General features: G+C 38.0%; 1 protein-coding gene across 8 annotated transcripts in view; it reads left to right on the top strand.

Moving 5' to 3' along the window:
- The first annotated feature begins 158 nt into the window (after nucleotides 1-158).
- KNDC1 (kinase non-catalytic C-lobe domain containing 1) overlaps nucleotides 159-16,880 on the top strand; it is a 59,943-nt gene continuing 43,221 nt past the window's right edge. For 6 of the 8 annotated variants that reach the window (XR_003528446.1, XR_003528445.1, XM_027647976.1 and 3 more), the window contains exons 1-3: nucleotides 159-351; nucleotides 3,776-3,974; nucleotides 7,290-7,348. Coding sequence is in view for 5 of the 8 variants with exons in the window: in XM_027647976.1 (XP_027503777.1) it covers nucleotides 247-351; nucleotides 3,776-3,974; nucleotides 7,290-7,348 (363 nt within the window). In the remaining 3 variants the exon portion in view is untranslated. Of the gene's footprint in view, nucleotides 352-3,775; nucleotides 3,975-6,426; nucleotides 6,757-7,289; nucleotides 7,349-9,002; nucleotides 9,051-16,880 lie in introns of those variants that run through there. The other 2 variants (XM_027647977.1, XM_027647978.1) reach the window with 2 other exon arrangements.

Raw genomic sequence — 16,880 nt, 5'->3', positions numbered from 1 at the left:
CGGCCGTTGCCATGGCAGCGCTGCCCCGGCCCGCGGCTTGAGCGGCGGCGCGGGAGGGGCGGGGGCGCCCCGCGGTCGGGCCCGGCCCGGGAAGGGGTTAAAGCGGGCGGGCGGCGCCGCGGGGGTCGCGGCCGGGGGCAGCCCGCGGGCGGGTGAGGGGAATGAGCCGCGGCGGGGGCCGAGGGCCGTGCTCCGGGCGCATAGGGAGGCTGCGGAGGTGAAGCCTCTGCTCCCTCGCCCGGCGGGATGGAGGCTCTTGATGCCGCAGAGGACGTGTTTTATGAGGAGGAGGAGGAGGAGGAGGTGAACTGCTACGATTTCGAGCCTCTGCCGACGCTGCTGGAGGATGAGGTGAGTAAGGCAGGTGCGGGGACGGAGCCGCCACCCTTGCGCTCACCTGTGGTGAAGCGGCCTGAAGGTGCGGCCGGACCGGGCCGGGGGAGCGGCCGGGCCGCGGCGGCCGCGCCGTGAGCTGCCCGTGTGCGCCCCGCTGGCTCCTCGCCTCCCCTGCCCGCCGGTCCCAGCGAGTAAGTTGGGCTTGGCCCATCCCCGTGCACCTTCCCCATACAACAGCAAAGTCACGGTCCTCGAGTGCGGGGTGTCTCGTCACTGCTGTCATAGCCGTGGGTTAATGCTGCAGTTGACGAGTACGTGTCCTTGTCGCACTCGGTGAAGGGAAATTTACATGGGCTCAGCTGTTTCCAGAAGCTGCCAACCAGTGTTTTGTACAGCCGTATATTGCTGCCCTGTGCAAAAAGGCCTTTGACACTTAGAAATAAAAGAAGAAAAGCCAAAACCCGCCAAACTGTTAAGTCTGTTCAGTTGTTGTGCCCAGTAACCTGTAGCTAAACCCAGTGCTTGTCATCACGTTTGTCTGGATTTATTATTGGGTTTGCACTTGCTTTTTATTGCTCTTGCTCATCTTTGTATCTTTCCACATGATGTGTGTTTCTTACTCCCTTGGGAATATTTGGGCAAAATGTTTGTAGTTTTCTTCCTTTTTTTTTTTTTTAAGTAAATGTTTGGTGAGCCATATGTGAGCCGCTCATTTCCCACACCAGATCTTGCAAACTTTCTTTTTTTGCTATGTGAAGAATCTAAGCTGAATCAGGGTTTCAAAGTGAGTTTGAAAATGAAAAGTCCTTTTCAGTTTTCCTAAGTCACCGAATGGCTCAGCAGTTTGGCTCTTCTGTCATCTGTAGTGTTCAGTGCAGTAGGCCCTCTCAGACTGGCTCATACAAGACATAGAAAGAAGGTGGTAGTGGCCTCGTTTTTACACACTAGCTTAAGTATTTAGAGTATTTCTTCAGAATGGGAGAGAAAGCTCAGGGTCAGCTCTTATGTATGAGAAAGACCTGGGCCCATTTTCCATAACTGGTCAATATATGCTTTCATTGTGGATTTCCACCAGTCCCATCTATTTAGTTATTCCGGAAACATAAATAGCTTCAGTATTTTTGTTGAGAGAATGACAACCTTGTGATTAGAGAAGTTGATAAAAAAGGGCTGCTTTGAAGAGTACTCAGAGAGCTTACTCAGGCAACCCAGTGTTTTTCTTCAAATGCGATGAATTTAATGAATGGTGTTTGCCACATTTTCTGTGATTCTGGAATAGATGGATTCGAAGTTTGTGTGAATTATCATGGCAAAAAGACCTAGGTACCGGAAAGCTGTCAATGCTGTTGTACTGAACTCCCAGCTGCTTAGTCATTTAGTGCATTTCTCATCATCATACCTAGTATAAGGAATGAGATTGGTGTCTGATGCATATGTTTTTTTGCCAATATGTGAAGCAGAATCTACCTGAGCTGAACAGTAGGAGTTACTGAGGATGAAGATTTGTTTCAAATTCCTTTCTCTACTAGAACTTTTCTTTGTTTCACACTCCTTAATATTTAATTTAAATTTTTTTGAGAAGTTGTCTGTGGCCAATTAATTTGTTTTCTCCACCTGCTCTCTCTTAATATCTCTGCTTAGGTATATGCTACTAAACTATTTTATACTTGCTGAAGAAACTATAAGGGAAAAATGAGAACTAAAGTGAATAATTAAGCAATAAGTTTGTCTGACCTGTTCACTTTTCGTAGTTTTTAAACAGTAGTAAAACTAGACTCATTTTATACAAGTGTCTTCTGCTGAAAGAGGCAAAAGAGGCATCAGCATCTCTGATATGTACCACATTCCAGTGAACCAACTTTCAGTGGTCCAAAGTATTGAAGTAGTAGCTTGCCAGAAGATTCAGATTACCAAAACCTCCTGTGTTACAGTCTTAAAAGGATGTTTTTGTCCGACAGCAGAACTTTGTTTTTGTGTTGCTTTGTGGATGTGAACTAGTCAACTGCCTGTCTCATGTTTTCAGTGCTTTGTTCTCTGCAAAGGCCTTGCTTTGCTGCAACAGCAGCTTGAATAAGTAAGGTCAAGATAGTGTGATCGTTTGGGAAATACAAACTTTCTGTGAAGTAAATAACTTATTGTCCTGGAGCACTTGCTAATGGTTGTCTTTTGTTTTATCTTTTTTTATTGTTTTATCTTCATCTAGCCATCCATTGCTGATGGGAGCCACTGAACATTCATATGCCTTTTATTCTTTTTCCTTTTTTCTTCTTTTTTTCCTTTTTCTGTACTGCATAACTTTCTCATATCTTGTAATGAAGATAAGCTTCTTCTGACATGAGATCATCAGCTTTCATATACTTCCCAAATAACCACAAGACAAATATGTTTTTGGAGGTTTGTACTGTAGTTATCACTGCTGATAATTATCTGCACTGAAGTTCAGCCTTGACGTTTGACTCAAAAGAAATTCTATTATGTCCTTACTGTAACTGGAATTGATATTGAGTCTGTCTTAAAAGATTGCAGTTTTTATTTTTTTCACACAAACTGTAAATTGAGCCTCTTTGGTCCGTATGCACAGATGAAATTCTCATAATTTTGCATCTTGATTAGTGAAGCATCCCTTTATTTTGCTGTTGTGGCAAATGCCATTATGTCACCTAGCTAGATGATTCTGCGAGAGGTAAAAATAATTACTGACTCATTGCTTTGATGAACTTTTTTCTTTTACTTTTTCTTTGTTGGCCATTGAAGAAGCAGTTTGTCTTTTCTCTCCGAGCCTCTCCTCACCCTACCTGTCAGCTTGGGCAGTTTCCAAGCCCAGTGGTTTGTAGTGCAGCTCCTCACAAATGGTTGTGTTTGCTGATGGAGGCCTAGGACAACCAAAGTGATTTTAAGTCAAAGTATAAGAACAGTTTTCCTATGGCATGTTTGGCTTTCGAATGTTTATTAAATGGTCTACACTACTAAACTTCATAACTGTATCATTCTTAAGACAGACTAATTAGAGGGTACTTTTTCCCAGATCAGAGGTGATAGGGAGAAGTGCTGTGAAGAGAAGTTTTAAGTAGTTTATGTAAAGGCACCTGGGAGAGCTTGAGAGAGGCATAGATGAAACCAAATGTTTTAACATAGTCTCTCCCCTTTTACCTCCAAGTGGTCTGTTTCACTAACTGTGATGTAATGTTTATGTAACTTTCAGATCTCCCATAGTAAATAACTTCATATTAGCATACTGTGATGTCTTTGTTCAAGTTAACTGTGCTTCTTAAAACACTCTGTGTTATGAGCAAAGATGCACTTGGTATTTTTTGGGGTGTTAATCAGTGTCCTAGAAAGTCTGAGAACTTGCTGGAAACGTTACATGTCAAATATAATCTATGATATACAAAGTAGTGTCATGAAATCCAGGGTAATTTATTAATTCGTGTCTTGGCAGGAGAATGTGTCCCTTGCTGATATTTTGTCACTGCGGGATAGCTGTCTTACTGAGCAAGATATTTGGGCAATTTGCCTGGAGTGTTGCCATTCTCTGAAGAGCATTGCCCATTCTGCAATCTTCCAGACACTCTGCATCACTCCTGACACTTTGGCTTTTAACACCAATGGCAATGTATGCTTCATGGAACAGCTCAGTGGTAAGTATTTGTGTTTCCAGGCTATTTGTTTTAGAACTATGGAAAGTTATAGTGAGAAACTACAGTAACATATTGCATTCTATTTTGAAGACAATTAAAGATAAAATCTTATTTGGAGTGGGTGTGTATAGGTCCACACTTTGTTCAGTTTTGATGAACAAAGGCTGTTATGAGTTTGCTTAGAAAATTATTCTTAGTTATTTTAAGACTTATCTAGGTGATATCTTATTTATGTCCAAACACTGTAGATTATGTATTTGTGTATCTGTGTGCTCAAGTCTTTACCTGTGTAAAACACATCCTTACTCTCTTCCAGATCTTCTAATTTTATAGATATGTTCTATTTCTAGAGAAATCTGATACTCAGTTTATCTTGGTGATTGTGAGCATAAAGAATGGGGCAATTCTAGTGCACATTTGCTGTTAAAAAGGAGAGCTCTCTCTTCAGTAAGGGCCTTTTATTTTTTTTTTATTTTTTAGAGCTTTCCCTTGAATAAAGGATGGTTATTTTTTTTAAGTCATGATTTTTAGTCTTGGCAAATGTGGGAACTGACTGAGAAATTAATTTTAATATTAGAAAGAAGGATGGAGTAGCATGTGAGATCTTCAGGTATTGTAGCAGGTAAACAGAGGGATGCTTAACTTTAAAAAACTTTTGGTTTTAGCATAGACAAAAAAGCATGTAATTGTTGCTGTTCCTTTCTCACATGATCCATCTCAAGATGGTAGATCTTGAGCCCATTGATGATTTTACAAAACAACAGAAAAAACCCAAACAGCTCTTATTTGATCGTACTTCTGAAATTGTCAACTCATAACTAGGAGAACCATTTTAGTCTATATACACACTATTCAAGTTTTTATTGTGTTTTCTTTAACCCAATTTATTTTTAAATCCATGTCAGAATAAGTGTTTATTATTTTAGTCAAAATCTACATCACAGTATTTTAAAAAATATTAGATAAAAATGAGGTAACATGACAACAAATGAAGATTTGTTGCCTTCTTTAGAATTAAAGATGGTATTTCAAATAAGCATATAACTTAATAAAATGCAATTGTTAAAGATGAAAATGTATCTTCATAATTGCTGTGATGTTTCTTTTTTGTTAAATTTTTCAAATATATGTGAGTCAACTTTTAGTTTCATATTAATAGGGTAATGTGGAATCAATTTTCTTTTTTTTAAGGAGCTTGTCGTACTTGGAAATTAAAAAAAGAAAAAGAAGCTGGCTTTGTACAAGCCAAGGGTATATGAAAGACTTGTTGAAGAGAATAAATCTAGTGGATGAAAAATGCCCCTCATCTAAGATCTTTGCTTGCAGCTGGGAAAGAAAAAAATCAATTTCTTTTTAAATGTTTTAGTCTAGTTGAATAGCTGGCAAACAATTGATCCAGGAATTTGCGGTATTCAAGTGCTTAAAATATGGGATAACAAATTCCTATGCAAAGCAAATGCACAAAGATTTAGTTCCCTGAAGTCATGTTCATCTCTAAGGAAGAGACTTTTCATTAGTTCTCTTTAAAAACGTTGTATTTTCCCTAGGAATGCAAAAAGTTATGTTTATATTCTGTTACTCTCTCACACATTCCACTGTGTCTTTGGCTCTTTCTGTTTCCCTCAGATCTTGTTACTATTTGGTTAAAATATAGTTTGTTAGATAGGCACTTGGGGAGGTTGTCCTTTTTACTTCCTTGTAGTTGTTGCCTATGGATTTATTCTTCCAGAAGGAAATTATAACCTCTGGATTTGCTTGCCAGTAAGGGAAAGTGAACAGCCTGTCATCTCTGCTTTAGCAGCAAGTTCTGCTTCCTGCAGGTTCTGTGGTGCTAAAGTGACAAACATTCGATAGGATGTTCTGCCAGGAGGTCTGATATCTTCTTGTCTCTTGAGATCAAACAAATTTCCATTGTAAACATTATATTAGAAGAATACAGTGAGCTGTACCAGCGATAACAGTTGTATGCTTGTACAGCCTTTAAAGTGTTTTATGGAAAGAAAGGGAGAAGGTAGCATGGTGATGAAAAGGTGCAGAAGTCTGCAGGTGGGGAAGAGGAGGAGACAAAACATCTGTCTGTTAGTTCCCTTCCCCTTTTGCCCACCCCCTCCTCCTGAAATATCAGGAAAAAATGTGGGGGTGGGTAAGGAATACAAAATTAGTTAGACACCCCTCCTTTTCAGTGGGAAAATAGGATTGGGACATCATAAGGAGCTGTAAATCAGTCAGTAGCATCTGGATAGTCAACTGTGCCATGTAGCTGCAATATATGAATATGTAAAAAAAAAAAGTCCTCTCTAATAGTCTCTTCCATCTGAGTTTAGTGTCTTCACAGTAAGAGCTTTGCATTTCACTTCTAAAATACAGGCACAAAATTTCTAATAAACCTAAAGCTGTGATGAGTATGCTATGCCTCTGAGCATACTATTTTTTTCTCCTTGCTGAGAAGGGAAACATAATTTTTGCTTGCAAATGATGTCAGTCATCCACTGAGCTTCTCAAAAGGATGGATTAGGTGAGTCAAATAAGTATGTGAAGAGTAGGTTTTTAGTCGTGCACTTGTTTAATTCCGTGGTGTTCTTTACCGGGTTCATCGGTACATACTGGTGACATCAGTACAGTGTGATACTACATACCTGCTTGGATGCAGCAGCAACATCAGTCTCTCTTAAGGGGTAGGAGGAAGAAAGGAACATCTTCGCTCAGAGTTGTCTGCTGCACTAGCTCAGTTCTCTGCTAAGCTACATGTGCATATGGAATTTGCTGCCTCAACTTTTTTATCGTAAGTAAAACGAACTAAGCAGAAAGGTCAGAGTTCCAAGCTGGCCCGTAGATGAAGGGGCAATTAGCTGTTCAGATTGGTTTTGCTGCTTGAACCCTTATCATCCAGGTCTGCAGTGGAAAATAGTGAATGGAAGTGTTCCATTAATCAAATCAGACTTCTGAGCCACACCAGCTAAGGTGATAACTTGGTCCAGACATAAATGTCTGAAGGCAAGAAGTGGCTAGACATGTTAAGTGTATTTCTTTGTGGGTGTTTAATCTGTTTTGTTTCTTAGTAGGAAAATTATGGTATCTTCTTGCAGAAAGTTTGAAAACAGCAATTTATTTTACTTGCAGTAGTAGAAACATAGATAACAAGTTCTTTGTATATCAAATATGAGTGAACCAAAATACTGCTATACACTGTTTCTTTTGTATCCGATGTGAGTGTATAATTAAATTTGTATCATCAAATTGGTTTGGGTTTGGGTTTTTTTTAAACAAATAAGACTTCTACTTTCTAATCTGACATGTTTTCTTTTGCTTCCAAAGATGATCCAGAGGGTGCCTTTGTTCCACCAGAATTTGATATCACCGGTAACACTTTTGAGGCAAGTTTATAAATTTATCTGTGAAATAGAGAGGGAGTTAATAATTTTAGTACTTCTGGCAGTACCAAATGCTTAGCATTCTTAACATATAATTTTAAAACTTTTAAAGTTGGTGAATAGTAAATAGTGCTGTTTAGATATGTTTTGTGGAAATAAAAAATAAAATGCTATATTTTCTGTATAAACATTTGCTCACTAACTGCTAAAATGTGAGAATCTGTTTTGACTGAATAATGTGTTGCCCTAAACCACAGCTGGTCTATATTATGTTCACTGGTATCCTTCACTGGTTACATTTGCTTGTTTGGGGACTAGTCATGAACTTTTATGACTAAATATAAAATTTGTTTGCCATCCTCTTCAATAAAATAGTTCAGGGAAGGGTAATCAGCAATTTTATCTTTGATTTAATGAAGAAACAAATTACTATCTGTTGCTTTGTAATGCACAAATGCTCTACATTGTTAAATTAAATTAGATTTAAATTGTTTATACTAATTCATTAGCCTCCCAAGTCAACCATCTCATTGCATGCTGCAGGAGCACTTGCTTGCTTAATATCCTTTTTCTTAATAAGCTGTTTTTTCTGGCATGTATTCTTAGATAATTCAAATGCTTTAATTCGTAACACGTTCAATTCAAGGTATGTAAAAAAAATCTGGTTCTTTATAGTGCAATACAAATACCTTTTGCTTTTCATAGTTATATCCTTCATAGTCATATTTATAGTTCTCTGTATTTTCTTGGGAGTGGACAGAGGGGAGGAGGAGGATAAGTGGACCTTGGAAGTGTGAAGTACTGCATATAAAATGAGAATGATAAGGCAGGAAGGGTAGTATAATAGAATATGAAGTACTGCAGTCTTTGAAGGCTAGAAATGCAACATTTCTCCGTTGCTATGCTTTGTTACTGTGTCTATATAGGTCAGCAGAGCTCCAGTGATTTTGTGCTTAGTCTCCCTGTCACCCTCGTGCTGGTTTGTGGGGAATCTGTTTTTGGGGACAGGGAGCCAGTACAAGTTGGGGATCTTTTGGAGGTGGCCTGCATTGCATGTAAACTTGATAACTGTAGTAGCCTTTATATTCAGATGCAGTTAAGGAAAACAAGACCCAAAGATAACTATTTTTCTTTTTGTTGTGCTTCTGAAGCTGGACTTAAGATTCTGCATAAATATGTTCTCCATCCCTTATCAAGCTTCCAAGACTTGACACAGAAACACTTAAAAGATTTGTGGAACTATTTGCTCCTTTGGCAAACTTTTATTTCCCCCAATCCTTTTTCCTCCCTTAGGAGTTGCTGAACTGGTATGCATATAGCAAATAGATACACTGAAAGAGGTTCGAAGACCAAGGAGATGGCACAGGTAGAAATAGGAATTTGGGAAGGCTGTGGGAAAACTAAGTGACCTGAAATTTTAGTTCTGTATGATATACAAGGCCATTGTATCCCTCTTGGAGAAAACTTATCTGTGCACAGATTTATTATTTGACTCTTTCAGTACTACTTACCAGCCTGTTAAGTGCCAGTGAATCCCAATACCAAGCACAGCACAAATGATTAGTCAGTGAAAGCTGTTTGAGTCAGGAGTGGCTCTGAACGTTGACCCTTTTACTCTTTCTGCAAAGATCAGTGAAGATACATTAAGTCCCACATTTGTGTGGAAGGAAGGCAACATGGTTTGCATTGTGTGTTGTGAAGTGGGGTAAGGTACTCTGATTTCTGTACATTGCTACTGTTTCTTGATCTAGCGAGGTGGGAAGCCTTGCAATGCAGAGAGAGCAGTGCTGTGAGTGTCCTGTTGCCTCAGCTGTTTTTCACTGACCATCTTAAAGCAATGTACAAGACTGAAAAGTGAAGGCTTTCCCCTGCATTGAGGCAGAGATGTGGTTGTTTTGCTCTGGGATTTGTGTGCATTTTGTCAGACAGCAGTGGGATTCAGAGTATTTGTGGAACTTTTTGTTTTACCTCTTACCATTTTTAGAGTTTAGTTGCATTTTTAACTTCTGTAGTACCAGACCAGATTCTGCTAAAGATTCCAAGCTGATCTCTGCTTGTTTTTGCTTTTGCAGTTTCCAAGACCTACAGTGGTTTAATCCTTATATACTTGTTACAAGGGTTGTAATCTTTCCAAGCTGCCTGTTTCCTTCTTGGTGTTAATACTTCAAGTTCTCTTTTCAAAGGTATTGATAACTTTTGTCTATACCCTCACCTCATTGTAACCTCCTACTGTGCAATAGCCGAATAACATTGCTTTCTATACATCTCTCTGAGGAGACCCTGGACCCTTGTGCTTTCTCAGTATTACAAGATTCTTTGTACTATTCCAGTAAGCTGCCCTTTTTACGGGGGCATCAAGTCTTGTGTGTTACTGCTTGCTCCTTCCTTGGTAGTGACGTGACTCGGTTGTTCTTTGTCGAAGGAGTGTTTTTGCAGCTGCTTATTGTGCTTTGTTTAGAACAATGGAAAGCAGTGTTTGTATTGAAACTGTCCAATGTCAATATAAAGAGAAGAACTTAGTTTTGGAATTACTGATTATGTTCAGGATGATCTTTGATAGCTGTTATTCCAATGTCAAAGTTCAGCTGGTTTAAAATAGTTGTGTCAGCCAGAGGTTTCGCTCGATTTGAGTGTGACCTATTTTGTGGCTTCTAATGTGGAAGCATAATGAGGTTTGTATGGCTACTGGATGACTTCTTCCTCTTTAAACTCTTTTTTAAAAAAATCTGTCAATTAAAGCTACAGTTATTTCAACAAGAGATGTTTTGTTTCCTGCTTGGTGAATTACTGATCCAGACCTCTAATGGAATTGTGACTCCAGCCTAATTAGTTACTAAACTTAGCTGGCACTCACAAGCACACAAGGGTAACAGACACAGGAAACAAATTGAAATGCATTACTATCCTGGTGTCTGAAACAACACTATTAAAAATTTCAGTTTCTAGTTGGAATTTCTAATAGCAAGAGGTCTAAAGCTTTGTCCAAATGACAATACAGAGAACTGAAAAGTAATTGATTTCATGTGGTTTGTTTTAGACTTGCACCTTGCTCTCCATTTGTAAAGTGGAAATAACAATAGCAACTTCAGTTACTGTTGAGAACAGAAAGGTGAAAACTAGCCCTTCAGGGAGCTGTCAGCTTCAGTGTCAGATGTAGAATAGACTTTTTAGAGAGAAACATGGTTAAGAAGGAATTAGGTGTGAAAGGGGCTTTGGGTGCCAACAGTGAAGTGTGGCTGACTTTCCAGCTGGTGACTTTAGTGCTGCTGCAGTTCCAGCCTGTGGGGTTGGAGGAAGGATTGTAGTTTCTGAGAGTCTCGAGGGACCTTGAAATCACTGTGTTGCTGAGTGGTTGGAGTGGCATTGAATAGGGCAGTTCTGTTATGTCCTCCTCTTCCAGGTTTAAGCATTGTCACAGTGTGAGTGTGGAAAGGCAGTCAAGCAGGTACTGTTGGTCTCTAGGACAGCATTGAAATAAAACAGAGAATCTCCTGGGTATCTGTTCATGTTAATTTTTTTCCTCCAACTTTGCTGTCTCCTTACAGACTAGGATGCTACTTTTGTCCTAGTAACTGCACTATTAAGAATTGGTGCTTCAAACAGAGGGAACAGGATGTAAACTTTAGAGTTGTAAACCATACTGTAACTCCAAAGAAAGGGTGAATTTCTGTACAGTACACTTATTATCATTTGCACATTTATTCTTCATGCAGATGCAGGTATGTGATGTGACTGGACTCAGTAAAAGTTTTCAGATCACTGAAGCTGTCACTTGCCTGCACCGATGGAAAGATTTCACTTTCTGCTTTTCCTCTAAATTGGAGGTTGTGTCTGAATTTGCTATAGCAAGTATTGACCATGCTTTTGTTCTCATTGAATCTTGAGCTAGAAGTCAGTTACAAACATATGGAGTATAAAGACTAGCCTGTAATTTTGTAATGTTTTACTCATATACTACTGTAGAGAGCAGCAAAGAATGTGAATTTTTCTGTTGTAGAAAAACACTGAGACTGAGGTGCAGAAATACATGTTTGAGGCTCCTTTTAAAATTTGCCCTGATTGTTTCCTCTAGATAGGAAGAGCTTTAGCATTTTTTCTGATGAAAATGGTTCGTATTTAATTTTGTTGCCCAGGGCAATACAGTGCTAGACTTGTGAAATTTGACCAACAGGAGGCTCAACAGGAATAGTTAAATATTGGTGAGTTCATTAATAGCCTTACTTCTATCACTACAATACAAGATTGCCTCAGGTTAAAAACATTGGCTATCTCAAACTAGTTTCAAATAGCTATTTGTCTGCATCACAAAACTACCATTGAGTCTGACACAGAGGTTCATTGATGTGGAACCCCACATTTCTAAGATATGAGCTTTCAGTGAGATGAAGGACCAGTGTCTGCTGTGTGTGAAGTTGCATTTATAATCTTTTAATAATGTGGCTATTCAGTTTGGCTTTTTCTAGTGAACCTCTGTAACAGAAATCAGTGAATTTTCAGTCTTGTCTGCCTAGTGTTGGTTGGGGTTTTGATTTTTTTTTTTTTAATCTGAAGAAGGCTAGCTAATGCTTCTGTTAATGACTTATTATTTAGAGGTGATAAAATACAGTAGTTGAGAAGCCTCAGTGTGCAGCAGCATTAAAAGCTTTCAAAAATTAAAGAACTGAAACAGTTAAATACTACCTTGAAGAGAAGGATGAAATATTGCTTAGAGAAGGGAAGAATGTTTTCTCATCTAGAATTTGTTCTTGCTCTTACCTATCAGGGCAGGAATAGGGTATGCTAATCTCTCACCTGGGAAAGAATCAGACTCAGAAAAGGCTGAATGCTGCCTGTCTTATTTCAAATGTCGTGGCTGTCAACTTACAGTTCTCAGTGGGTTGTAGTTGATTTATATTATGTAAAAAATGTCCAAGTGTTTCAGCAACCTTAAAAAGAAACAAATCTACACAAAGTGGTATAACTAACACAAATGGAAAAGGCAAGCTAAAATGTGGTACATTGCTTTTGAAAACTAAAAAATTAAGATTCATATTGCTTATTCCTAAGAAACGTGACAAGAAAGTTTGATTGATATATACCATATACATACAAATGCATATAAATGCTTGGGTTGAAGTGCCAAATGAAACATACTCTTCTACAGAGTAGGTATATATAGATATGTATGTATGTCGATTCTACTGAAGAAAACTGAGCTGACAGTTTGATGCTGCAGTATTTCTCAATAGCTGATCATTACTAATCTATGCTCGTGTCTCAGCTGTTGGTCCTTCACTAAATGCGAAAGCCTTCATCTTTCTCTCAAATCAAAACAGCAGAAGGTATAAAGGAAGTTTTCTCTTTGTGACTTTCCTGGTCTTTTAAAGCAGTAGCTTTGAATGCTGTGAGATTATTTCTATTGTTCTATTCTTTCTTTAGCTCTCGGTGCAGGATGAAAAAAGGAAACTTTTTGTATGTTCTCCTAGAGGGGTTTTTGGGTTTGTGTTTATCTCATGAGGGAAGCAAGTCTTTTGAAACACCTAGTGCCTTTTTTCTTGAGTTCTGTTTCCCTTAGTTTAATGTAGCCTCCCCTTGATGCTAATTCTATCTAACAGCAGCAAGGCTTGTCATCAGCAAATGGTAACTTATCTCCTCCTGTAGTCTAAACCATTCTATCTTCTGAGTGTTATTTAAAACTGTCTTTTTCTCTCAGTGACAAAAATAAATTACTTTCATTTGGTTACCTCTGCCTCTACTGTGCTATAGAAGAGGAATGGAATCCTCCTGCTCTTGCTTTTATATCATCGTCCCAATTGAGGTTTCTTTCAGGAATTTAGTACTGGGCAAGTAATAGCCTTTAGTTGCTTTATACGAAGTTAACAAATGGAAGAATGGGGCCAATGGGTGTTTTCTTTTCAGCAGTCTTTTTTGTTTGTTTGCTTTCTTTTAATGCCTAGAATATCTTAAAGTTTATGATTTGGTTGCCTCAAACACTTAGAGCTGGTTGCTTAGTTCTGAAGTTGTAGTAACGTTCTTTTCTAGGAGGCTTTTTTGAGCATATTGCCAGTATTTTTACAGTTTTCCTCTAAATCTGAAACAACTTTTCAGACTGGCTTATATTTTTGTTGGAAATAGTTTGTCCTCTAGGCACAAAAATGTCCTCAAAAGAGAAATGATTGTACAGGTAGTCTGGTCAATGAAAATATAGAGAATTTTAGGTTTCTTCCTTACTTGGCCATAAGATTCCTATAAAAAGGCATTATTAAAGCTAAGATACATATTTTCCCCAAGATTAATGAAGATTATTCCCTGATGTACAAAAGCATCTTATTTAAGAATTTTGGTTTTGTGAGGAAAAGATTGGGAGTGAACAGAGGACTTTGTGTTCTGTCTTAAAACAGTTGATTCTTGTAGTAGATGAAGTTCACTCTTTTAGAAGCCTGAGGGGCTGTGTTTGATAAATGTGCAGATGATCTCCATCATGAGAAAAAACTGTGGAAAAGAGAACAGATGGTTTTCTCCTGTTAGACTTGTGTGGTGTCATAAAATTCTAGGCTTCTTAATGCTAAAGATGCGCAAATGTTTTGGATCAGTTGTTTGTCTCCAGCTTCTTTCACATAAACTCTTCTGATTAGTACTGATACCTCCTTCAGCTGTGGATGAAGTTGTCTTCTTTAGTCCAGGTATCATTATCTATTTCTAGTGCTGCCCATTCAAACTCATTTCTTTGGTGGACTCACCATCATACTGGTCTTACTTAATTTTCTCTGGCCCTCTGCACTTATTTCTGTCATTTACTCATTAGAATGATTGAAATGTTGAAATGTAAAACTGAACTCTTAAAGGCAACATGGAGACCAGCAGCAGAATTATTCCTTACGCTTACTTGATATCAGAAGATTTCTCTTTTGTTAATTTAATACCTGTTTTACATGGTTATTCAGGTCACTAAAAGATCATTGCTACACTGAATCTGGAGACCTTATAATCCCTGGAATAATGAAAATAATTTTTTACCATTTCCATGAACTGAAGTAGAGCCATTTCATCAGCGTATGAGAACATTCATAAATGCCCCTATTTTTGAAGTCAATTGACTTAAAAGTATGGTAGAATATATGATTTCCTAATCTCCAGATAAAATCTCAAGACTAGTTCAGTTTTCACTGTGAATTGGATGGTTGTAGAGTTATCATCTTGGGCTGTGGAGATTTAGTCAACAGAGCCTTCAGGATTGTGACAAAATGGTTGTCACTCACACATCACTCTCCTTAGTTACAGCATTTCCAAAAACCTTAGAGGAATAATAGAGAACATGCTTTTGAAGCTGAGAATAATATCTTCTGGGACATTCATTGATTGTGACTTAAGTATTCTTATATAGCCTTGTTACAGATTTTGTATAAATTTCTCAGTGTATATATATACTACAGGATTCTTGAACATTGGAGCCCTTTCTCCAAGTTTAAAAAACCAAAAAACACCAAAAAAAACCCCAAACACAGAACAACCAAAAACCCAACCAAACCTCTCCTCCTTTCTCTTAGCTGGAATATGACTTCTGTGCTTGAGTAGAGAAGGAGCAAGGTTTACCCCTGCAGAAAACACTTCCCTATGAAACAATCAAACTGAACAGAAACCCACCAAACTGAAACCAGCCCACAACCTCTACCCCCTCAAAAAAAGAAAAATCCTTTTCTTTACATTCTTGATATATACATGAGAGCCACATATTCATTGGCTGTTTCTGTCACCTGCAGCTGTTCTGTGAAAAGTAGTGTTTTGAATGTTATCTTAAGAAGATATTATAAAGTGGGGTAAGTTCAGAATAGTTTGGCCAGCTTTTTACATTTGCATTTCATCTTATATGTTCCTTATGGGGGGGGGGGGGGAAAGAAACAAAATCTATGTAGATTAATACTTCAAAGAAGAGTCTGGATGTCATTGATTCATGTCATGGTAAAAGAACTGGGATGCTATTCTGGTGTATTGGCCCATAGTGTTCTTAAGTGAAAGTGTAGCAATTCAGTTTTTTAGCTCCAAAATGTGTAATGAGTATTCCTCAATACAGAAGGGTGTGAATGCATTACTCAGAGTGACAGACGTTACCAGTAGGCACCGTCTCTTAGGCTTAAAATTAAAAGAATATAGTTTTTTTAAATAAAAAACTTCAGTAACTATGAATAACATCATATTTGCCATAAAATGAAAAACATCTTACAGAGTTGAGAGAAGACAGCACCAGTCTGCTCAGCATGCATCCAACTGTTTCTCAGGCTTCCTAGTTTCTATGCCTACAGGGAATAAATTGTGTTAGCTTAATTAAGTGATAAATGAATTACCTATGGCAGGTAACTTAAAAGTAAGGAGGTTAATGGCTGATAAATCATAATGAGAGCTGTGACACATGAAACTCCATTTCAAAGGGAGTTTAAAAAAAATAGCATTGTTCAAGAAGCTTTAAAGACGAATGTGAGTAACTTCTATCTAACCTCTGAGGTCTTCAGCAGTTTTATTGTAATGTTCTTCCTTACCTGTCATAATTATACTTCTGCAATCATGCAGGAGAGGAGTCAATTAGTGTGCTATTCATCTGTGTCGGGGTGCTGATCTTAGTGCTTAAGGGGATGGAATTGAAAGTGGGATGGAAGTGTAAGAAACCTGTTCTTAATTTGTGTCTTCACCCTTCAAACACATGAGTAATTTCATAAAAATAGCATGGTTTAAATTTGGTCAAGCTTCTGTGTGTGTTCGTCTTCACATGACTTCCACTGTCAGTGGCTTAAGATATATTTCAGTCTTCACTACAGTAGTTAAGGTGACAGCTTTTTGAAACTATATTGAGGTCCAGTTGGAAAAATTGTATTCTTTTTTTTTTTTTTGTCTTTACTGGGTGTAGCTCTGAATTGACAATATTGCATTTTAAACTGATTACAATTATTGATGCTGTCAAATGAGTCTATGGACAGCAGTCAACATAGTCATATGAAAAGCCAAAATCTGTTTTTGTTACGATAGTGTTTACAGGTAGCACAGAGACTGCTGTAAATGTATTGTAAGATTTTTTTTTTAAACAATATCTCTGTCAAAAAAGACCTAAAAAAACCCAAAAAGCAAACCAAGAAGAGGTTTATCAAAAAGTATGCAAAAAAACTTACAAAAGACTGAAAAACTGATTTTTTTCAAATCTGTCAAACCACATAATTGCTGCCCAAAGTCTGCAATGTTTGCAAATGAACAAGATACAGAAGAGTTTTTCAAGAAAGCCATAGTTGAAAAACTGGCTAATTTTTTTGAACACATTTTAATCTTGTGGGATCTTCAGTAGGTTCATACATTGCAAATCTTCTTTATGGGGAATTATCAAAAATTTGGCTCAAGTAAGAGTGTCAGAACAGACAAGTGACCAACCTGACAAAATCAGCAGTAAAATAAATTTCCAGGACCAGATGGTGAAATTGCTTCTTTTATGAAGGCTTTTAATTCAAGTAATACTCTTTAGCCTGGAAGAGAATGCCCTGAGGGAGAATCTCTGCTAGAAATCTGTGGAGTGTGC

This window comes from Corapipo altera, unplaced genomic scaffold (assembly GCF_003945725.1).
Source record: "Corapipo altera isolate COAL_440 unplaced genomic scaffold, ASM394572v1 56, whole genome shotgun sequence".
Lineage (NCBI taxonomy): Eukaryota > Metazoa > Chordata > Aves > Passeriformes > Pipridae > Corapipo > Corapipo altera.
This window is presented reverse-complemented; position numbering and strand designations above follow the sequence as displayed.